The sequence below is a fragment of the Mustela lutreola genome, chromosome 16 (assembly GCF_030435805.1).
Source record: "Mustela lutreola isolate mMusLut2 chromosome 16, mMusLut2.pri, whole genome shotgun sequence".
NCBI lineage: Eukaryota > Metazoa > Chordata > Mammalia > Carnivora > Mustelidae > Mustela > Mustela lutreola.
The window spans coordinates 6,911,757-6,935,625 of NC_081305.1; the positions used below are offsets into that span (position 1 = coordinate 6,911,757).

At 43.2% G+C, this 23,869-nt stretch overlaps 1 protein-coding gene across 1 annotated transcript; it reads right to left on the bottom strand.

Moving 5' to 3' along the window:
- Positions 1–1,515: 1,515 nt before the first annotated feature.
- On the bottom strand, positions 1,516–23,745 carry CENPN (centromere protein N). The gene is made up of 11 exons (XM_059151946.1): positions 23,608–23,745; positions 20,643–20,823; positions 19,194–19,239; positions 16,714–16,773; positions 16,223–16,299; positions 9,081–9,257; positions 8,655–8,756; positions 7,320–7,383; positions 4,993–5,105; positions 2,392–2,518; positions 1,516–2,165 (listed from the first exon to the last, which is right to left on the bottom strand). The coding sequence occupies exons 2-11, from the start codon at positions 20,811–20,813 to the stop codon at positions 2,083–2,085; spliced, it is 1,020 nt and encodes a 339-aa protein (XP_059007929.1). The 5' UTR covers positions 20,814–20,823; positions 23,608–23,745; the 3' UTR covers positions 1,516–2,082.
- Positions 23,746–23,869: the final 124 nt, after the last annotated feature.

Sequence of the window (23,869 nt, forward strand, 5' to 3'; positions counted from 1 at the left end):
TGGAATGCCCAGGGTTAATGTGAGCTCAGCCACTTACTAGCATCGGCTTTGGCATTCACTAGAGTGGAATAAGACAAGTAATGCTGCCTGACTTATAGGATTGTGGTGAAAATAAGATAATGCACATAAAATACTTAGGACCGACATAGCAAGTACTCCAAAAAGGTTAGCTATTCATTTTTGGAGACCCTACCTAATGTGCCATAAAGTCCTTTGGCAGTAGAGGTCTTTGAGTCTACACTTACTGATCCATCTGTCCCCAAGGCTGCAGCTGAATGCAGTATGTGTCCCTGGATTATCAAGTACATAACAGAAGTTCCTGTGCAAGACTGTGGCCTAAGAAGAAACTGAACTCACCTCCTCCATGGAATACACCAAATTGTATTTAAAGAATCATTCCTCCTAAAGAATAACTGAGGGCCGACTGAACATCAAGTACATAACAGATAAAGAGTTCCATGTATTCTCATTTCCTTAAGTAGGTACCTCTGTCTGAGAGGGCCGTAGGGTACAGCCTCAAATGATTCTACTATGGCTGGATATTACGATTAGTGTCTTCCTTTTCAGGCTCTAACTGCATATCACTGCCAAGCATCAAGGAGGGCTATGAGCCTGTGAGAATCCATCTAGGAACCTGCAGAGCCTCTGTGCAGACCTAATAGAGGGCTTCAGGTGCCAAGCAAAAATGCCTACCACATGTGTGCACATGGGGACAGATGCTTGATACCATGTCTACGTCTTCAAAGAAATTAGCATTACTGAGTCCCTGCAGACCCAGTGCCTCACTCTGAGATAATGGAAATATCAATGCTGTTTTTCTAATTATGTCTAAAAATGTATTCTTCCCATATCTGTAATCTATAGACAATACCATTACATTATAGAGCACTGTTCAGCCCTGCTTCTCTGACTATATTTACATATCTGTATATTAAGCTGGTTTTGATTTTCATCAAAAGTAACAAATGTACCAGTTTTTAAATATCTTCATTCACAAATTGGTGTTCTCTTCTCTGTTTTTTTTTTTTTTTTAAAGATTTTATTTATTTATTTGACAGGCAGAGATCACAAGTAGGCTGAGAGGCAGGCAGAGAGAGAGAGGAGGAAGCAGGCTCCCTGCTGAGCAGAGAGCCCAATACGGGGCTTGATCCCAGGACCCTGGGATCATGACCCGAGCCGAAGGCAGAGGCTTTAACCCACTGAGCCACCCAGGCGCCCCTCTCTTCTCTGTTTTGACCACTGGCTGACTTCAGTCTAACTGTTCAACTTTCTAGCAGCTGGAGGCACCTGACCTGTGTGTTGTTACATGGCTATTTTATCTCTGGCTTTATTCTGTCTTCCTTGTTTTTTGTTTGCTTTCCTATTTGCCCAGAGTGCTTCACCTTTTATCATCATTGTAATACATGTTTTTGTACCCCAAATCTTTTGTGGAACAAAATAGGAACTATATTTTGAAATGTTATTAAAAAAGGACACATTATTTAGAGATGATCACTGAAAAATTTCTGTCAAAAGTAACTGATACACCAGTTTTGCAATCTTTATTCACAAATCAGATAGTATGTGAGTCTGAATATATCATAAAACAGATTACAGAACGTATCATATTTACAATGAAACTATTATTTTATATTACTGAATCATCTGATATGCTACCTCCTGCAATAACCTCATGGACCCAACTCTACCTTTGAATGGACCAATTTTATGATCTTCCTAGAAAGTTTTGAGTTGAGGATGGTTCCTTGATGCTGCTCTCCAGGATCCAAGGTTTCAGACAAAATCCTTGGAAACAAGCAATTAGAACCTGATCTCTCCATGACAGAGGAGAGACAGGAGTGAGAAAAAGGACATGTCACTCTTTAAAGGCCCAGCTATGCTTTGCAGGATATGGGGGAGACGGTACATAGTGGAGGAGGAAAGAATCAGTCCCAACAATTATACTGAATGTTTCTGAACTGTCAATTTCAAGAATTAATTCCTAAAACAAAAGTTCATAAACAGAAACTATCCAGCTAGCTGTTGACTGAAATTCCTAGGAAAGAGTCAAAGAGGTGCTGTGCTTTCAAAACCACATATATCTTATTTATCTCTAATTTTAAAATAATTCATTCCCTTATTGGGTATGCAAGTAAGCAATGGAGAAAGCGGTGCATCTGCAATACCTGAAATTAAAAAAAAAAAAAAAAAAGAAAAGGAGTCAGTTTAACAATGGCCGAGATTCGAGGGTGGATCACGGACCCCCATGATGTGTGGAAGCCAAACACGAAAAATAGGGCAAGAAGGGATAGTGGACCGGAGCCAGGTGAAAGCTCAGAGGTAATCAGCCAGCAAAAACAGAAGATCGAATGTAGTGTGTTGTTAATTCTGTAAGATAAGCTGACTACTTACCAGCTGGTGCTAAGGCTTTCAAAGCTTCCAGGAGATGCGGGCTGGAAAACTTTATTAGGCACCGGAGGGGCTCTTTTCTCTCTGCCAAGATGTCTCCATTGAGTTCACTTTTGAATTTTGTTTCAAGCTGTCAACACATACATTTACAAATAATTACTAAATATATCAGCTGGAATGGTAAACTAAAATGAAATGAGGTTTGCATTTTGTTAATTCTTGTTATCAAGAAATACAGAGATGGGGGGGTGCGGGCCATTTAATTTGCAAAACTGCAAATGCACAAGGCAACCAGTATGTCAAACAGTATCACACACAAAACACGTTGGTGCTTGACACACAGGGACCTGGGAAGGGACCTTTATCTGAGCGTTTAGTTTGTAGTCCCTGTTTGTTTGTTTGTTTTAAGATTTTATTCATTTATTTGAGACAGAGAGTGCCAGCATGCAACCATGAATGGAGGGAGGGGCTAAGGGAGGAGAGAGGCAGACTCCCCGCTGAGCCGGGAGCCTGATGCCTACTCCGAGCAGGGGGGGGGCTCAATTTCAGGAACTGAACCAGAGGAAGACGCCAGACCCAGGCACCCCCTAGTTTGCATTCTTCTTTTTTCAATTCAATTCAATTAGCCAACATAAAGTATATACTTAGTTTCAGATGTACTGTTGTTCAACAATTTATCATTTGCGCCTAATACCCAGTGCTCATCGCATCCTGTTGCATTCTTAATGGCAAATTACCACTGTCTATTGTAATCTGTCATTTTGATGTAAAAATGTCACGTCTTCTGAGTCAGGACCATGATTTCTTTTTACCTTATTATGGAAGATTTCAGAAGTACACAAAAATAAGGAGCACAGTATAATGACAGCCTGTGTGCACATCCCCCAGCTGAAACCACGATCAGTTCACAGTTAGTCTTGTTTCTACTATGACCCCACATCCCTGCTCCTTACGGACCACCACCGCTGGATTATTCCAAAGTAAGTGCAAGACACGATACTATTCCAAAGGCGAATATTTCAGCATGTATCTCAAAAAGACCTAAGAAGACCTCTTTTTAAAAAACTTTACCCCCATAACCTTATCACATCTAAAAAAATTAGTAACAATTTACCAATCCTTTAATATCATAAAATAGCCAAGTATTGATGCTTTAATAGGTATTTGAGTCTTAGATTTTAATTTCATTTTTTTTTTTTAACTTAAAGGGACTCTTAAAATTTAGAGGCAATATGCTGAAATATTTAGAGGGTTAGTAATGTCTGTGACTGTTGCAAATGGTGCAGAATAAATCAACAAAAAGTAAGTAAATGTGGCAAAACGTTAACAGGTGGGGAACTGAAGCAAAGGGGAAGTGGGTGTTCATTGTGATATCCTTCCAGGTGTTCTGAAGGTTTGGCATTTTTCTAAATAGAAAAGGTAGGGAGAATTCGTAGAAGGTATGAATCAATGTGTACCTTGGCTTACAGAGTAGCGGTATTCTAAACTGTATATATGGGGAGATTCTTGCAGATTCTTATTCCCAATTAGTGGTTCTCCTTAGCGGGCAGAATCAGCCAGAGGGCTTGTAAGAACAGATGGGTGGGTCCCATCTCCAGAGTCCCTGATCCAGTAGGACACTGGTGGGGCCAAGAATCTGCATTTCTTACCCGTTCTCAAGCGATGCTGATATGGTGGGACCAGAGACCACATTAAGGAACCAGTGACTTAGAGTATGGGCTGTTCAAAGGAACTGGGTCAAAACTGCCATGTAGGGAGCCCAAAGTGAAAGATACAACTTTTCCCACTAAAAGAACCAATCAAAGAAAAGAGGTATTGGGCCTGAGTGATCAAATCAATGATGGATTTAAAGCATTGCCTGTGGCTATAGGGGCTGCTAAGCAGAAATGATTTTATGGGGGGCGGATGTTAGGAGTATGAGCACAAATATTAAATTAGGTAATCGTGATATAAACCTTGAATTCTTCTAATGGGGGGAGTGGGCTTGCCCCCAAGCTGGGCCTCCTGGAGGGCAGCAGCATACTTCTGGAGTGAGGTAGGTTTGTAGGATTGACTAGGCTACTGGTTTTTCTCCTAGGATGCTGACTGGGCTATGCTATGACATGTTTATTTACTCACTCTTTTATTCAACGAGTATTTGTGCGCGCTGACTATGTTAAGTGTCACTCTAGGTGTCGATGGACTAGAGGTATAGCCTGCAATTTTCTCCCCTCAAAAATACAGATTGTGGCCAGTTCCACATAACTGAATTAATATGTAAGATAAAATAAAAAGGCAAAGTCGTGATTTCTAAAAGTCTCCTTTGTTAACAGAGGCACTTAATCAATATGATAAAGAAGTCCATTCTAACTCATAAATTCATCATACAAAATTAAAGTGATACTGACTACGCTTATTGTGGTGAGCCCGGACTAATGTACAGATTGCTGTATGCCCGAAACTACCATAACATCGTGTGTCAACTCTATTCAATAATTAGGAAAGGAATTAAAAAAAGAAAAGAGTGATAAAGGAAGATAAGATAAGTTTCTCATAATTGTTTTCCACTTAAAGTTTTAAAAACATAGGGATAACTCGTAGTTCACATTTATAGCAATGTCCCACCTTATACTGTGCGAATTCTAGTCTTGGTTGAGGATAGTCTCCAAAAGTTTCTTGAGTCACTCTCTGGACTCTCTCTTTTTCTATTCTGTTTTCATGAATGATCCGTGAATCCACTATAAATGGAAGATTTCAAAAGAAAACAGGTATTAGAAATGTATTTCAGCCATAAAATATCCTCTTCTCATTCCTAAGCTTTCAATTTGCTGGCCTCATTTAAAAATAATGCTTACTGTTTCTTCTCTTGATTGCAGTAATTCCTTTTTCTTTTTTAAAAGATTTTATTTATTTATTTGACAGAGAGAGAGATTACAAGCAGGTAGAGAGGCAGGCAGAGAGAGATGAAGGGAAGCAGGCCCCCTGCTGAGCAGAGAGCCCCATGCGGGACTTGATCCCAGGACCCCGAGATCATGACCCGAGCCGAAGGCAGTGGCTTAACCCACTGAGCCACCCAGGCGCCCCCAGTAATTCCTTTTGTAGGAAAGTTGCAAAGTGCAGGCTGATAAATAAAATAAAAATCCTGCATAATTCTACCAAGGCAGAGAAAACACTTAACATTTTAATAAATTTCTGTCTAAATTATGATATGATCTCCATGGGATGCCTGGGTGGCTCAGTGGGTTAAAACCTCTGCCTTCTGTTCAGGTCATAATCCCAGGGTCCTGGGATTAAGCCCCACATCAGCTCTCTGCTTGGCAGGGAGCCTGCTTCCTTCTCTCTCTCTCTCTCTCTCTGCCTACTTGTGATCGATCTTTATCAAATAAATAAATAAAATCTTAAATTGTCATATGATCTCCCTGATATGAAGCATTTGAGAGGCAACATAGAAGGTTTGGGGGGGTAGGGAAGGAAAAATGAAACAAGATGGGGCCAGGAGGGAGACAAACCATAAGAGACTCTTAATCTCACAAAACAAACTGAGGGTTGTTCGGGGGGAGGGGAGTAGGAAGAGGGTGGTTGGGTTATGGACATTAGGGAGGGTATGTGCTATGGTGAGTGCTGTGAAGTGTGTAAAACTGGCGATTCGCAGACGTGTACCCCTGGGGCTAATAATATATGTTAATAAAAAATCAAAAATAAAAAAAAATAAATTTCTGTCTAGCCTTTTTCTTAATGAATAGAAAGATATATATTTTTTAAACTGGGATTATAAAATACACACAATTTTGTATTTTGCTCTCTTAAGGTGAAATCACTGGCAGTTCTTGCAACCATCGGAAGGTCATAAAAATGTTTACTCATAATTGCTGTGCCATTTCATTCGATTGCCAGATCACTGCTGAGAGATAGAAAAATGTTCATTTCTAGAAATCTAGATTGTACCCCACCACTCTTCTCAACTTTCTGGTCCGCTACAGCAGTTTTTAGTTTCTTCTCCTGGGTTTTCCACGGAGAGACTCCTGCCATCTGCGGGTAAGAACACAGTCCCAACTCTGATTATTCAAGAAGGAGTTTATCCAGTGGATTCAGAGCTGGGGCTCCAGACTCCGTCAGATTGGAATTTTATGCCTGGCTTTGGCAATTCCTAGATGTGTAACTTCGCCTAGCGAGTTACTAAACTGTTCTGAAACCCAGCTGTCGGCTAAACAGGGATTTTTCAGGGGCCGATGATGAAGAGGAAGGAAGTGATACCTGTAAGTGTTTGATTGTGGTGCTTGGCACACCAGTAATGCTTGACTATTAGTTAATTTTTGTTTTTAAGGGTTATTATTTGATGCTCTCATAAATTCTAAAAGGAACCTATGGTAGCTTATTATCCCTTTTCTTAAAAAAAAAAATTTTTTTTTTAAGATTTTATTCAAAAGAGGGACACCTGGGTGGCTCAGTTCATTAAGCATCTGCCTTCAGCTTAGGTCATGATCCCAGGGTCCTGGGACTGAGCACAGCATCAGGCTTCTTACTCAGCGGAGAGCCTGCTTCTCCCTCTGCTTGCCATTCCTTGCTTGTGCTGACTCTCTCTCTGACAGATAAAAACATTTTTAAAAAAAATCTAAAAAAAAAAAAAGATTTTATTTGAGACAGAGATAGTGAGAGAGCGAGCACAGTGGAAGGAGGCAGAGGAAGTGGGAGAAGGAGACCCCCTGCTGAGCAGAGAGCCCACGTGGGACTTGATCCCAGGAGCCCGAGATCATGACCGGAGCAGAAGGCAGTTGCTTAACCGACTAAGACACCCAGGAGACCCTTAGTTTATCTTTTCAACAGAAAGTTAATTTTCAATTTTTCTGAAAGCAGTGGATAGTTCTGAATCTGGCTCCAAGTGATTAAATGATTTACCAAGTAACGGAAACCTAGAAAGGAATGATTTCGGTTTTATCTTAAAACACACATACTGTGTATATCCAGCTCCAGCGTTCTGTCCTGCAGAGGTACAGTGGAGTTGTGAGTTTCAAAGGTCTAAAAAACAAAAAAAAAGGAAAGAAAGAAAAAAAAAAGTGAAACTTTGCCTGATTTTAACATCTTAAAACATGAGTAATAAATGGTTTTAGTACCTAACAGTGTGTTGAATCTTTATTTTTTTCAAGCAAAAGAGATTTGAGGCCACATCCAGGCTGAGTTAAGCACTTCTCCCAGACAGGAGACTGGCAGAGACTGCTGGGCCAGCAACATGCCTGTTTCGAATGAGGAGCTCTGTCCTTTGTTAGCATAAAAATGGATCTGGATGAAGCCTGGGTGGTGAATGCAAAAGCTAAAGGAATCCTGGGCAGGATTTGCAATGTGTTGCTTCAGCTTTATAGCTCCGTCTTCATCACTGTGAAATACTCCCCAAGGCTCCTTCTGGAAAAATCACTTTCCTACTGAAGTCCATCAATTGTTTTTCCCTTTGCGGCCGATGTTTTTATAATTAAGTGCGTGACAGTGTGAATTATCCTAGGGATGCAAATGTCACAGCAGAACAGGTGGAAGGGTGGTGGGTAAGAGTGGTGGTTGCTGTGGGCGAAAACCACTAACTTTATGTTAGATTTTTATCTTTAAAGAGTGGCTGGCAGAGAGCTGTCACTTCTTTCTACTTAGAACAGATGAAAATACATAAGTGTAACATACCTAAGGGCTCAAAGTTAGAACCAGAGCATTAACAATCCACCTACAGAAGTCTTAACATGTAAGCACACCGTTGCCATGCATAGGAAAAAATTACCGAGTCTGTAAGGTCAGATCCCCTCTTATCATTAAAGGAAATAATGCATTCATTATTTTAAACCAACATTAATTTAAACCAACAGATTAATTATGGGACTTCGTAATAAGCCAGTGCTTTCTCCTTTCCTTCTAACTCTTGTATCACTTGTATGACTGACAGGACAAAAATGAAATCGACTTTTCTCTTGCATAATCGAATAATATAATTAGCTTCGAAAGATAGTGTCGAGTTACTCTAAAGATAAAATAAATTCTAATTGGAATAGCTGACTTGGAAATGGGGATCTGTAACATAAACTCTAACGACTAGGGAACAGTATAAAACAATGCGATTATAACAAGAGGAAAGTGAGGCACTATGATTTCCTTTCATGTTAACTCATTGAAAGCCTTCTCCACTTCAGTATTATCTGGAATGATCTTCTGTCCGAGGTGGACTTTTCCACCTGCTCAGACACGTCTAAGTCAATCAAGTGTGAACCAGAAAATGGAGGTGTAACTTGAAAGAGCATCACTGATAGGCTCACCCGATTATACTGTTTAAAAACAATAGCCTTCAGAGAGTCCAGATACCGGCTTCTGAGGTCCATTTTCACAATCTTATGGTGATTGCTGGCAACTGTCAGCGCCTGGAAGTGAAAATTTGCAAAGACTATTAGGATTACCCAATATTTATAGTATTACAGCCTGATATTTATAGTATCTATAATATTTGGTTGAATTTTTGCATTAAGTACACATTACTTCTAGATGAAAAGACAGTAACAGAGAGCTCCAAACCAATGCTGTGCCATGCTCAGTTTCTAGTAGAACAGTTTCTGCTCCTTATTTTAGGAAATTAAGAATTACATGTGGCATTTTATATAAAATGCTTACTGAGCAGTTTAACCCTATGCAAACCTCTGGGATAAGAATAATAAAAATATTATAGCCTAGGGTACTTGGTTCCCTACCTGACCCAGAAGGGGCATATTGCTTTTCAGAGGACAAAAGGAAGTGAAGGCATAGGGAGTCTGGGAGTAATACACCACATAGACAGGTTTGTACTGGTTTGGCTTTCTATACTGTGTTCCCCAAGCAATTCGAATCCATACGGCATTCTCCTCAGCATCTCGGAAACTGACCGTCACCTTAAAAAAAAAACAAAAAACAAAAAACAAGAGTTAAGTTTCCTAACTGAAGTCTGTGGCACCAGGGGCCTTCGCTGACTCAGTTGGTAGAGCATGGGAGTCTTGACCTCAGGGTCAGGAGTTTGAGCCCCACATTTGGTGGAGAGATTACTTAAAGAAAAAGAAAATTCACTTTAAGAAAAAATATATGGCACCAGCAAGTGTTCCTTAGGGGTGAAGGATGTCGCTGTAACCTTGGACATAGACTGAGACCCAGCAGTCTTTCTACTTTTTATTACAGTGTTTGGGGGATCTTTGGGAGAAGATTTTGTGGTTGCTTTGGAAAGACACATTTATGCCTTGCAGAGTCTTTTGGAGGGAAAACACAAATTTTAAATCCTACAATCAGGGTATCACAATTTTTCAACAATTTCTTGGGCTTGTTTCTAAAGAACTCTTCTCTGATACATATGATTTTATGAAATAAGGCAGCCTAACAAATGACATAACTGTTTAATAATGAAGGTTTTTTAGCATCAAACACAGACCTATTGTGCACTGTAAATTTAATAGTAAGATTTCTATGTAGTAATGGACTCAAATATATTATCTTAATGCTTGTATGCATTTAACTCAGATGCTAACAATTTAAAGTAATATGGCAAGCATATAGAAAATTCTATTTCATGGATAAAACACAGATCTTTCTCAACTAAATGTGACTGCCAGTTGGTTTTGGATTCTTAGATTCTTAGCTTCCCCTTGATTCAGCTTCCCCCAGGGAGGTCAGAACCTGGATGGGAGGCATCTGAGACAGGTGCATTTGGCTTGCCCACACGTCTTGACTTCCTCTCCTTGTACCTGACTCCAGAAAAAGCAGGCTGCAGTGTAGCTTCCAGCATTAGCAAAGAAGGCAGTTATTCCAACGCTGCCCACTGTTTATCTGGCTGCTTTCCCACATTCCCTCAGGGTTCAAGACAATGAACCCTCCCCAGTCCGGGGTGCAGGCTGCTCGGAGTGCTTGCTGTGCGTGGAGCTGTCTGACCTTCCCAAGTGAGCAGCATAGCCCTTGGCCCCAACAGGCACTCAGTGGACCTTTGCTGGCTTGAATGGAAGAGGGCAGGGTCTGATTCTGAATAGCCTCTTTGTGTCACATTATAAAAGCAAAGCCCGACCAATCGAGATTGAATGCGGTATGTGGAGGGCACAATTTTACCAGAGGGAGAAAACTGGTTGCACTCAACATATTCAGGTAATCTCTGTAGCCCATTCTGAGGATAGCTGAAGTAAAGCCTCATGGAGAAGCTTAAAGAGCTCTGTGTCCTCTTTATATTGGATGCAGAGTTGGGCACACATGTCTAAGTGTATACTTGCCCGGAGAGAGGTGCCGTACCACTTATCAAAATTTTCATAAGGCTCTATGATCTAAAAAAGGTCAAATTAAAAAAAAAAATCAATGGGCTAAGAGAAAAGGATATTCACAGAGTTAGTATAATCCTGGCTCAGATGGCTTTCAGATTCTGTCTCACATTCTTCTAGTAAAGATGACATTCAGATCCCCTAAGAGGCAGGGCCCAAATGCAGACCTTGACTATTTTCCCAAGAAACTATCTTAATAGATATCATCCTTCAGTAGCCAGGAGAAAGCATTTTTCATTGAGGATAGCTCAGATAAATACTGTTCAAGCTTAACTGGGACACTTGCTGGCCAAGAGTCCTAAGAGGTTTGGTTAACTTGGGACTGTCCTGCTGGCCAAGGTACTCTGGCCATAAATTGGTTAGAACTGGCCATGACCCACAAGCTACTGACATACCACAAACAAGTTTAGTGTGGGAATCAAATGAAGCTTACAACGAACAGAACTGCTACATATTTAACCAAACTAATATATTTAGTACAGACTATCATATGAAACTACATGATATATAAGTAGAAAAAGGAGAGTAAATGTACTACCTTTTTGCAATTGAAACATATTTTTTAGCTTGTATTTTCTTTCCCTGTAAGTTTTACTTTCTTTTTAAAGATTTTATTTATTTGTTTGACAGAGAGAGAGAGAGTGAGAGCAGGAACACAAGCAGGGGAAGTGGGAGAGGGAGAAGTATGCTTCCTGCTGAGCAGGGAGCCCGATGCAGGGCTCGATCCCAGGACCCTGGGATCATGACCTGAACTGAAGGAAGACATTTAACCACTGAGCCACCCTCTCTGTAAGTTTTCTAAGAACACTGTATTTTGAATAGTTTAGAGTGGTAAGATATACGGTTAGTCTCTTTCTTTCTTGAGTGCAGAGACACACACACACTCAAAGGCTCTGGATCCCATTCCTTGTAGCGGCTCAGACCATGGCTCCCCGGGCAGGCTCTCAGCTCCCTCTCAGACCAGCTTCTCTACCCAGGTGGCTCAAGGGCAGGAAGTTCTTAACCTGTAGTCCCTGCTTAGAATTCAGGGTGTCTCTGAACTAACTGAAATGGAGCATCTCCTTCAGTTGTGAAGGTAGGCAATAAAACAATAGAATGTTAGGGCCTGTTACTTTATTATCTGTAGAAATCCCAAATATTTTCTTGACACATAACTGTTGAGCCTGCCTCAAAAATACCATTTATGCCCATCACTACTTTGAGACCAGTCGTTTTTAGACCTACTGTGAGATCATTTACTGTTATTAAAGAAGCACATGAATTAGCACAACTTGATATTTTAATATCTTCATAATGGTATTTTAATATAGTTGGTTTTCCTTACAATTCTATGTATTTCATTATAGCATTTAAAATACTCTTGTAAGGGTGCCTGGGTGGCTCAGTGGATTAAGCTGCTGCCTTTGGCTCAGGTCATGGTCTCAGGGTCCTGGGATCGAGTCCCGCATCGGGCTCTCTGCTCAGTGGGGAGCCTGCTTCCCTCTCTCTCTCTGCCTGCCTCTCTGCCTACTTGTGATCTCTCTCTGTCAAATAAATAAATAAAAAATCTTTAAAAAAAAAAATAAAATAAAATACTCTTGTAAGAAGGTGTCTGTAACTTTCACTAACAGCAAAAGGAGTCCTTGGCATAGAGAGGTTAAGATGTCTATCCTATAGCAGCAGGCAAGTCACTTTTCAGTCCTGGAGACTCAACGTGGCCTGAAATCACCAGCATCAGCTTTTGGGCTGCTAGTTATGAGGAAAGTGAAGTCGAGCTGGGAGTCCCCGGTCAACTGAGAAATGGGGTTAGCACATGTGGGCCAGCTCTGAGCAGGGGAGACAGAGAAGACACAGGGAGGCGGGCCTTTGTGGCCTTTCAAGACAGAGAAGACACGGGGAGGTGGGCCTTTGTGGCCTTTCAAGCAGGAAGACGTGACTAATAAAAAAAGCTCCTTTGTTCTCCCAGGCTTTCCCACTCACTAGTCTGCCTGAAATTCATTCAGGAGGCAAAAGCTTTTAGAACACAGCGGTGATAAAAGAGGAAATCTCACAACTGAAAGACGTGGCCATTGAAGCAGGAGGATGTGGGAGCATTTCACTCTTCTCCTAGAATGGCTGGGGCAGGAGGCGTGGGGTTCATACAAAAGAAGTTCCCGGTGCCAAAGAGAAGGGCAGGAAAGACTGTCGAGGAGGAAGAGGGCACTGAAAGCGAGCAGGTCTCTCTAGGCTTCTGATGCGGGGTGAACAGGGCGGGAACACGGTTGCGGGTGTTTCTCAGGAGGAGTTAGCCAGTCATGTTTGGCTTCTACGGAGGCTGCTTCCACAAGGGTCCAGACCACCTATCCCCATTTATGGACAGCTGGCTTGGGATTCTGTGCCAGTAAGGCTCTTTGTTCAAAAAAAAAAGCAGGGGCACATGCCATACCCACAGTCCGGATGGGACTCTCCTTTAATCTCCGAAAAGTGTGTAATTTCATGGTAAGAATATTTTTCAAATAATATAATAAAAAATATCAACTTAGGAACAGAGTAGCAAAGAGTGCTTATTCATAAAAGAGAAAAACAAACAAACAAAAAACAAAAAACAAAAACAACCCAAAAAAGGAGAGGCATACCTTCTCTTGGCTCATAATAACCCTTGAATTAATTTACAGATCAAAGTGGACCCACACTCAAAATGATGAAGTTTTTGTTTTGTTTTGTAAACTTGATAAAAATGATTCTAAGGTTCATCTTGAAGAATAGTCAGGACATTTTTGGTAAAGAAGAGTAATTGTGGGTAGGGACAGGGTTGCCTTGCCTTAATGGTTATTAAAATATTTTACAAACTACAGCATTAAAGGGATAAGGACTTTGCAAAGAATGTATCCAATCCATTCATTCCCAGCATTTGTTCCGCCCTCGCTCACTTGTGTCAGAGGGGAGCAGGACAGTCGGCTTCCTCTCAGGGAGACTAGGGGGAGGGAGGAAGGCTGACCATAAAAGCAGGAAGTGGCAGGAGTATGGTGACAGGGGAAATGCCATCTGGGTGGGTCACGGAGACTCCCTGAGGGAGACCTAGTTAAGTGGAGGCAGAAGGATAGGGAGGAGGGGAGGAAGAAATGAGCTGTGCAAAGGCCAGGTGGCGGAGGTTGTTCCAAGGAGAGGGAACAGCCTATGGCAAGTTCAAGAACTTGAAGATTGGTTCAGTTTGACTGGAGCTTCAGATTAACGCCCGAGAGGCAAGCAGTGGATCAGGAGTGCATGAGCAGAAATGAGGAGAAACAGATCAGGAGTAGAACATAGACTCTAAGAGCATGAACGAATCAGAAGGATCCAATGATGATAAAGCAGTGGAAAAAGCTACACCAGTCAGCAAATGGTGTTGGGACAACTCATTTGGTTCTGGAAGGGAAGAGGGGAATGACTCTCTCTCCTCCTCCCTCCTCTCTCCCACTAAAGTTAAGTTCCCAGAGCTGAAACTCATGGGGGGAAGACTGCAGAAGCTTGGGGAAATGCTCTAGCAAAGGGCAGAAGGAAAGGAAAGGAGCTGGTCGTGGAGACAATGAAGAGCAGTTCAGGATGGCCAGAAGACAAATATTCAGGATCAAGGGGTCTGATGGCCGATTCTCTGACGGCGTGACCTTCCTGAGCATGAGAAACTGATGTTATGTGACTGGTGCATGGCAGTGCCTAAGCCGCGAAGAGCCAGTCAGTGTAGATGTGAAGAGCATGAGCTCAAGCCACCTGCCTGGATTTCGACCCTGGCTCTGACGCGCACCACTGCGGGACCCACCCTGCTTTATCAGTAGGGTTCAGTGAGTTAGTGACCGGCAAGGGCTTAGCCCCGGGCCTGGCATGCACAGGTGTTTGCAATCAGCGCTACTGTTGAAAGAGAACCATCCACGGGATTTTGTGACGTCACTGGTCCCTCTGAACAGGGAGGTTCTCACGCTTGAGCAGGCATTAGCATCACCTAGAGGGCTCTGGCCCACTCCTACTGTGTCTGAGGGAGCCCAAGTATTTGCCCGTCTAACATGTTCCCAGGTGATGTTGATGCTGCTGCTCTGGGGATGACACAAGAACCACCATCTTTCCCAACTCCGTTTTGATACAGAGGTGAGAGCAGTAGCCTGAATACGAGGGGCTTAAGCATGAAGCTGGCAAGGACGCATTACCCTTTTAAAGAGTCTTTCTGAAAAGGTTTTTGAGGGGGCCAATCTCTCTCCTGTCCTTCTGGGCCCACCGAGAAATAAGGCAAAAGAGTTGGTAGGCGGAGGCCAACGCATATTACAGAGACACTGGTGGTGGCTCCTCCCTGCAGGCAAGTGACCCTCCAGATGGGAGAATCCAGTCAGGCAGAGCTGCTCATATGGTCACTGACAGAATGACTCCGGGTAGCCTCCTGTGCAGGGGCTGAGCCGGACCCGGGGCAGGAGCGAAGAATAGGTGTCCCAGTGGGCATGACGGCTCTTCTTCAGGCCAAGTTAGTGGTCCTGCCAGAAAAAGGTTCACGGGATGGTAAGGGGGGGGGGGGCCAGCGCCACTGTGCCAGTGGACATATCAGGAGCAAGAGAAGAATATTTCCCTCCAAGAGTGTTGTAGAAAAGACAGAGCGGAGGATGAGGACAGGGAGGGGCTGTCCTTCCACCGAGACTTGAGCACGGTTATAAGCAGCAGAGAAGAGACCGCGAGTGTGAAACAGAACAGAGAACGGCAAACAGGGGCCTTATGGGGGCGCAGGGGACGGACTCCAGCTCCACACTGAAGGGACACTGTGAGAAAGGAGACGGGGGAATAGGCCAGGGACAAGGGGTAGGTAGAGGTATGGCAGAAGTCATAGACGGTGAGCTGAAGAGATGGGAAGCCCCAGTCAGGGGGTTTGTGTGTGGAGGGGGAACGCTACTATTCTGCAGAGGATGGCTAGAGCACGGTGACTGGGGCAGGTTTTTGGGAGCGTCTTGCTCTGCAAGGAGGACTAAGGCAGACCAGAGTGGGAAGAGAATGAAGTAAGGGAGCTCTTAAAAAAAATGATTGCCTGAACCTACAACAAGATATTTGGTGGTGGGGCGTCTGGGTGGCTCAGTCAGTTAAGCATCTGACTCCTCTTGATTTCGGCTCAGGTCAAAACTCAGGATGGTGAGATCGAGCCTCGCGTCAGGCTCTGTGCTGGGCGTGGTGCCTGCTTAAGATTCTCTCCCTCCCTCTCCCTCTGCCCCTCTCCTCACTCTCCCTCAAAAGGGAAAAAACAAGATACTCGGTGGTACTGTGGAAGTGGAGCGGCAGCTGAAGGTACTAGGGGTGCACCAGGCTGCACTGACCGGTCCTGGAGCCACCTGCCACCCGTGGCTACTGCACGAAAATTCACTACAGTTACCAAAGATTAGCATTCCAGTTCCTCCGTCACACTGTCCACGTTTCAAGTGCTCCGCAGCCACGTGCGGTTACTAGCCGGTGTCCCAGACAGTGTGGATGCAGGACACTTCCATCACGGCGGAGGGCACACAGAATATTAGTAACAAAAATTCTTACACATTAAAAAAAAAAAACAACTGCGCAGATGCCTTGACATTGAATTTCATGGAAATGCAGGTAAATTGTGTTCTTACGTTTTTTAATGCTCTCTGAAGAATTTTCACAAATGAACTTTTGAATTGTTCCATATCAAAAAGGTCAATGTCTTCACCTGTCAGAATGAAAAGAAAAATAAAAGCAAATCAAGGGAGTACAATGTTCAAGAAATACATCTGCAAAGACACCGAAGGTGAGCATTTTATGTGACCTCAAAGAGCTACGGTGATCAAGTCTCACCAACCGATACCTCAGACAGAGCATCACCAAATATATTTCTCATTTTTCCCACAAAAGAGCAATTTTGAAATTACTCATTTGAAATAAGAGACATTTAAGAGGAACATATTGCTTTTCATTTTAAAATTCCCAGAATATCAAATACATAAAATGGAGAACACGGGGGCGCCTCGCTGGCTCAGCTGGAAAAGCATGCGACTCTTGATCTTGGGGTTGCGAGTTCGAGCCCTATGCTGGGTATAGAGATTACTAAAAAATTAGGAAAAAAAAAAAAAATGGAAAGCATTACCTGGTTCTTTACTCATCTGAAAAACATCCCAAACTTTCTGGTGCCGATGAAACTGAGTATCTGAGAGAGAGGGGAAGAGTGGATTACTATTATATCCTAGAACTCCCGAGGAAAGAACTTATGAAACATATTTTAAGCATGTATTCAATATAATATAACACCAGCGAAAATACTAGTAGTTTACAAATTAAGTCGTGTACATTTTTATTCAAAACATAACTTTTATATGGATTTAATTTTCTGCAGACAACTAAAATAAATCATGAAGAATTAGTGATATAGTCAAGATTTGGCATTTACTCACACTTTGACCACTTCTCCTTCCACATGACTCTACTCCCCAGACCGTGGCACTCTCCCAGCATGGCAGGGAGGACGCGTTCCCCACGACTGGCCTTGGCACTGGCTGTTCCCTCTGTCAGGAGCCCTCGTCTTCCAGCTGGTGGTACACCTCCATTCTGGTCTTTACTGATAGGCCCCCTATGCGGACTGGCCTATCCCAATCCCCTGCCCAAACCCGCCCGCCCTTCTCCCTGCTTTGGTTTCCTCTGTAGCACTTACAGAGCACTTACTACCTGAAGCCAGCCGTGTTCCTCCCACTCACTCCACCATGACCAAGCCACCAGCAAATCGGGTCCACTATAATCCTTGCAGTTCTTGGTCCCATTCGGCTCTCTCCGTTCCATCCCCCGCATCACCGTCTCACCCAGGCTACATCCCCGTCTTGCTCAGATGCTCTAACAGACTCCTGTAGGGCACTCCCACCCTCCCTGGTCTCTGTCTCTGCACCGTGAGCTCTGGAAAAACAAGAGCCTGATTCTTTCTTGCTCAAGATCTTTAGAAGGCTTTGCATTATTCTTAGAAAAAAGGCTGAAATCCTTTGAGAGGCCTCTAAGTCTCCATAGCATCTGCCTGCCTATGCCTCATTTGGTTTGACCCCTCTGGCATCACTGAGCTCCCCATTCCCCGCCTTCTTTCCACTCCTCTACTTAGCCCTCCTACTCCAAGACTTCCAGCTCTGTGCCCTTTGCCCTCCTGCTTCTTAACCTCCCTTCTCCTCTCTGCCTAATTAATGGCACTCATCCTCTGGCTCTCAGCTCATGTCCTCGAGGAAGCCTTCCCCAAACCCTCAGTGTGGCAGATCCCACTCCTATGCTCTCCTTCACAGCCCCTGCTACCGTCTGCAAGAAGGCATTTGTGTGATTAAGCAACCTGTCTCCTCCATCAGATGGTGACCTCTTTATTTATTTATTTATTTTTAAAGATCGTGACCTCTTAAGAGAGAATGAATCAACCTGTTGGAGCCACCAGCACCTAGCACACAGCCTGCCACAGAGTGGTGCTCAATGAACATTTGAACAAACATGTGAGAAATGGGAATTACGTGGATCCACCTTATATGGTCTAGGTATAATCCAATCCCTGAAAATTAGACTTAACCAGAGGCAGATGTGTAAATGAATTCAGTTATTTCATAGTTGGAGCAAAACATAAAGCTGACTTTTGTTACACACCAGGTCACAGAAAGTAGTTAATATAAATTGATTATCATTAGTAAACACCAGGCTTTGTTCTAAGAACTTGACCAGGAGTCTTATTTCATCATCATAACCTTATGCAATATCATCATTATGACATAGGTTTGTCAAATGACAATACTGAGGCACAGAGATGTCAACAGCCTCCCTGAGGACTCACAGGGAGACAATGATAGAGCCACGAACTGAATCCAAGAAATCTGGCCTTGGGGCCTGTGTTCTTAGACCCTATACTCTGGTGCCTCCTGAGGAGGAAAGTAGACGTCTTAAAAAAATACAGAAAAGAAAACTAGGACACAAAAGAAAAAACCCAAAGAAAGGGAAGGGGAGGGGAGATAACAAACAATGTAATAAGAAAAAATTCTTGTAAATATATTTTCAAGTTCTGTTAATAACAAAACAAAGCCTAACAAATACCTACTAAGTACATCCAGTAGCCAGCAACTGTGCTAAGAGCTTTCCAAGCATTATCTTAAGCCTCTGAGCTTCCCTATGAAGTAGGTATGACTGCTTTCTCCTTTTACTTAGGAGGAGTCTAGGCTCAGCAAGGTGATGGGACTCAGGCCAAGGACACGGGACTGGTAAGTGACACAGGAGGGAGTGAAACTAGGTCCACCTGACTGAAGAATCAGCCCTTACATACAGAACGACCTCACTTATGAAACAGGGCTGGGGTCTTCAGGGCACCTGGGTGGCTCAGCTAGTTAAGTGTCTGCCTTTGGTTCAGGTCATGATCCCAAGTTCCCGGGATCGAGTGCCACATGGGGCTCCCTGCTCAGTGGGGAGTTCCGCCTCTCCCTCTTCCTCTGTTCCTTTCTCTGCTCTGCCCCCTGTTCCGTCTCTCTCACTTGTTCACTCTCTCAAATAAATAAGTAAAATCTTAAAAAAAAAAAAGGAAGAAGCGGGACTGGGGAAGTGTAACTACAAAGCACCAACACTCACAAATGATGTCTAGAAGGGCAGCATCATGGATACTTGCACGCCTCTCCTGAAAGAAGAGAGAAAATACTCCGTGAGCGTGGTGATGGTTTGGTTCTGCTCCATTCACAGTAATCTTAGGGTTGCTTGAGAAACTGGGTACAGTCTATGCTGTCTTGCCGAGTGTCTCGGTCCAGGCACTCCCCACTCTCCCCCCAAAGTCTACACCGCGTTCATCTCTTTCGTTTTCCATCAGCGGTACCCTTCTAAACTTCCTCTGCATCAGGGGCTCCCAACTGGGCACGACTGACATTTAGTCGGACAACTCTGTGTGTTGGAGGGCTGTCCTAGGATGTTAAGGAACGTTCTGGCCTCTACCCACTACAAGCCAGGAGCATTCCCACAGGTCTCACAACTGAAAACATCTCCAGACATTGTGTTCTCCGGGAGACAAAACAGTCCTAATTGAGAACCGCTGCCCTACGACATACATTTATACATTTTCAGGTATACAGTGTTTCTCAATGTTGTACATAAAGTTCTAGTTTATGCATTTTAACGTCTGAAGAATATCTTGTTATATGGATGTGTCATTATTTATTCTCCTACAAGGAGCTGTTTCTAATTTTTTGTTTTTTTTTAAAAAAGGCTAACATCTTTACTTATATATAAATATTTATACGTTTGTATCTAGGTATATAAATGTTTATCAATTATAATACATATATATACCTCCTAGTTTTTTATTAACTTTTTTAATATAAATTTCCTGCAGTGGAATTGCTGGGTCATAAAGCGGATTTATTTAAAAGTGAATGAAGGAAGAGTGTACACGAATATGAAAGTTTCATATTGGAGTGCCTGGGTGGCTCAGTGGATTAAGCCTCTGCTTTCAGCTCAGGTCATGATCTCAGGGTACTGGCATCAAGCCCTGCACGGGGCTCTCTGCTCAGCAGGGAGCCTGCTTCTCCCCCACCCCATCTGCCTGCCTCTCTGCCTACTTGTGATCTCTGTCAAATAAATAAATAAAATCTTAAAAAAAAAGAAAGTTCCATACCACACTTGCTACTTTTCTGGAAATCTGAAATAATTTTAAATTAAAAAGCAAATAAGTTAAAAAAGAAAGTGAAAGATGGGGTCTCTTTCCATATAACTTTACCAACCCATTTGAATATTATTTTTTCATCTTTGACAATCTAATAGGTAAAAAAAAAGAATACTGCTCATTCTTTTAACTTGTATTAATTATTTTTTCTCCCATGGTGTTCACTATCTTACTGATTCTTAAGGCTTCTATGGAAGTTGCAAAGGCTAATCAAAAATTAGTTTCTTCCTCACTGGAGTAGTACATAACCCGCATTCCTTCATGGCTTAGCAGCTGCCTTAAATCTCTTTTGGGCTCAAAAAAGGAAGAAAGAAAAAAACCAAAGGGGGAGTATTGTACTTAAGGTTTATCATTTTGATCACTGTTACCTCACAGAGCAGAACCAAGTCCTGAACAAGAGATTCCTTTCTCTGTCGGAAGTTTACAGTCTGCAGCTGCTTTTCAGACAAAAAGTCCCAGGCTTTGAGGATTGGCATCATTTCAGTTATTGGAATTTTCATGATGGTCCTCTTGATAAACTCGACAAGGGTTTCATCCATCTCTTTGGCACTTTAATAAAAACAAAAACAGCACAACAAAGTATGAACCAAACACAAAAGTTTAACCTAACTGAATTTTTCAGCCTATTTTTAGCCAGGATTTTGATTTGTAGGTCAAACACCCAAATGTTTACCTTTTTTTAGGTACTCTGCAAAGAGTGTTTCAACAGGAAGATTTTAACTATTTTATCCTTAAGCTGTATACTTATCTTACTTAAAATTTAAAAAAAAATTTTTTTATTTGACAGAGAGAGTGCACAAGCAGGCGGAGTAGAAGGCAGAGGAAGAAGCAAGTTCCCTGCTGAGCAGAGAGCTGTACATTGGACTCAATCCCAGGACCCTGGGATCATGACTTGAGCCAGAGGCAGACGCTTAACTAACTAAGCCACCTAGGTGCCCTATGCTGTATACTTAAATATGCTTTGGAGGTTTTAAAAATTAGTCTTCTCTCTCCTTGATTGGCTAGAGTATTTTGATCTTTTGATGGTAATGGTAAGTAAATCATTCGTTCATGGACTGATTCGCATAAAAAATCTGAGCACCTGTGTGTACCAGGCACTTTGGTGGGCACTGGGGACAGTGACATCTTTAACCGCAAAGTCTAAACTCCCTCGTGGTATGGAGCATCCATTCTAGTGGGGAGAGAGAGGGAATAGGAGAATCATAAAATGTGATTAAATGCTGCAGAGAGAATGGAATAGAGATAGGAAACTAATAATATTTAAAATGAGCAGGCTGGGAATGATATGGGGGTGGAGTGAGCAGTTCTCATAAAGAAGGGAACATTTGGAGGACAGAGTAAGCCACATGGCTAGCTCGTGGAAGAACTTGCTAGACAGTGGGAATAGCAAGTGCAAAAGCCCTGGGGCTTTCAAGGAACAGGGTGAAGGATGCCTCTAGCACCCCTCTACAAGAATCCAGGGTGTGACTTATTTTTACCATTTGAGTGTTTGTTGAACACTGCATATAATCTATTACCACTGCCCACTTCCAAAAAAGATAATGATAGTCAACAAGATTTTAAGGTACTGAAAGAGCAGTTAGAACAAAAATCAACTATAACGAGTTGTGAAGAAGGAGTAAAACAATTGAATTAAGAACATGAGAAGATAATCAAGATCATGAAAACTGAGACTGATTTATTTTCTTATCCAGATACAGGACCAACTTCCCTTAATGTCAAACTAAAATCCTTACCACACTCTACAAAGCCCTGCATTTGCTTCTTGCATCCTTCCCCATACCTACCGCTTTCTCCCTGGCTTTCTGAGCTCTAGCTACATTGGCCTTGAGTTCCTCTAGTACAAAAGGATCCTTCCAGAGACAGGTCATTGTCCCTGCAGTTACCCCCGGCCTAGAAGTTTCTTCTCGCACATATTCACATGTGTGGCTCTTGTAAGTGAGTTCTTAGCTTAAATGCCTTCTAGTCTGAGAGACTTACTCTGACCACCCATTCTAAAGGTAACTCCCGGGTGCCTGGGTGGCTCAGTGGGTTAAGCCGCTGCCTTCGGCTCAGGTCATGATCTCAGGGTCCTGGGATCGAGTCCCGCATCAGGCTCTCTGCTCGGCAGGGAGTCTGCTTCCTCCTCTCTCTCTCTCTGCCTGCCTCTCTGCCTACTTGTGATCTCTCTCTGTCAAATAAATAAATAAAAATCTTAAAAAAAAAAAAAATAAAGGTAACTCCCCACCTTGCATTACTTATTGTCTTTACAGAACTACCTAAAATTATCTTGTTTATTGATTACTGTATTGCTTTACAATATTGAGCCACTAGAGTAGGAACTACGTTTGGGTTATTCATGGCTATATCCCGAAGTGTGCCTGAGGACTTAAGCACCCTGGTGAGAATTAGGGCCCAGCAGCGATATATTAAACCAACGTCTGTCATTGAAAACACTGGATTTGGGGGAAAGCTTATAAAAATGCAGATTCCCGGACCGCATCTATTTGAACTGGGAGGTGGGCGGGCACCAGGTAGGGCGTTACACCTTGCCTTTTTTTTTTTTTTTTTAAAGATTTTATTTATTTATTTGACAGACAGAGATCACAAGCAGGCAGAGAGACAGGCAGAAAGAGAGGAGGAAGCAGTCTCCCCGCGGAGCCCTGGGATCATGACCAGAGCGGAAGGCAGAGGCTTTAACCTACCGAGCCACCCAGGCGCCCCTAGACCTTTAAAAAAAAAAAATTGAGATCTTGCATTTTTAGAATGCTTTAGAAGATTCTTAATTCCGGGTAAAGTTTGCGAAATGCCTTTCTAAAGACTTCTGGTAGGAGCACTCAACCTCACCAATAAGGCTGGTAAACCCCTGCGTAAACCCAGCTGATTCCCCGTGACTATCTAATTTCTTTTTACTTCTGGCTATTCGTAGGACAGCGCTTGGCACGTATCAGGTGCCCAAGACCTCTGCTGAGTGAACGAACGCATGACAAAACAGAACTCTTTCAGGATACTTTTCTGTAGCTCTCCTCTTACACTGAGGATCTGCCAATGGACCATAAGTAAGAACACGAGAACCGCACGTACGGAAAAAATACGGAAGCTAAGCCCGATTTAAAAAAAGAAAAAAAAATCAAAACATCCAACTCAGAGGATAGCCTCAAGCCCTGCATCAGAAAGCACAGCAGCCCGTCACGTGACAGCGGGGTGGGGGCTCCGGAGAGGACGTAAACCAGTTAAGGCTCCGCCCCATTGAGGGCGGATATGACGTCATGTGCAAGCGTCGCTACGCCTTCTTAGCCCGGCCTCAACTGTCGTCCGCCACCCCTCACCTGAGGCCAAGCGCCAAATCCGTACCTTGGGACGTGTGGCAGTCGCGGAAAAGTCACCCCACAGGTCTGGGATGTGGCTTCCTCAAGGCTTCCGCCACATTCAAGGGCCCGATCCCACGCCGCGCACGGGTCTCTTGCAGTCAGTCATCGCCGGCAGTGTCTTGTCAGCCGCTCTTCCCGCCCGCTGCGCCTTCAAAGCCACCAATTGCAGTTCCCGCCGCCCTCCAGCCCCGCCCCGCGGAGCGCTCTCCTTGGACTGTACCCTGGGCACGGGGGCCGCGTGGGAG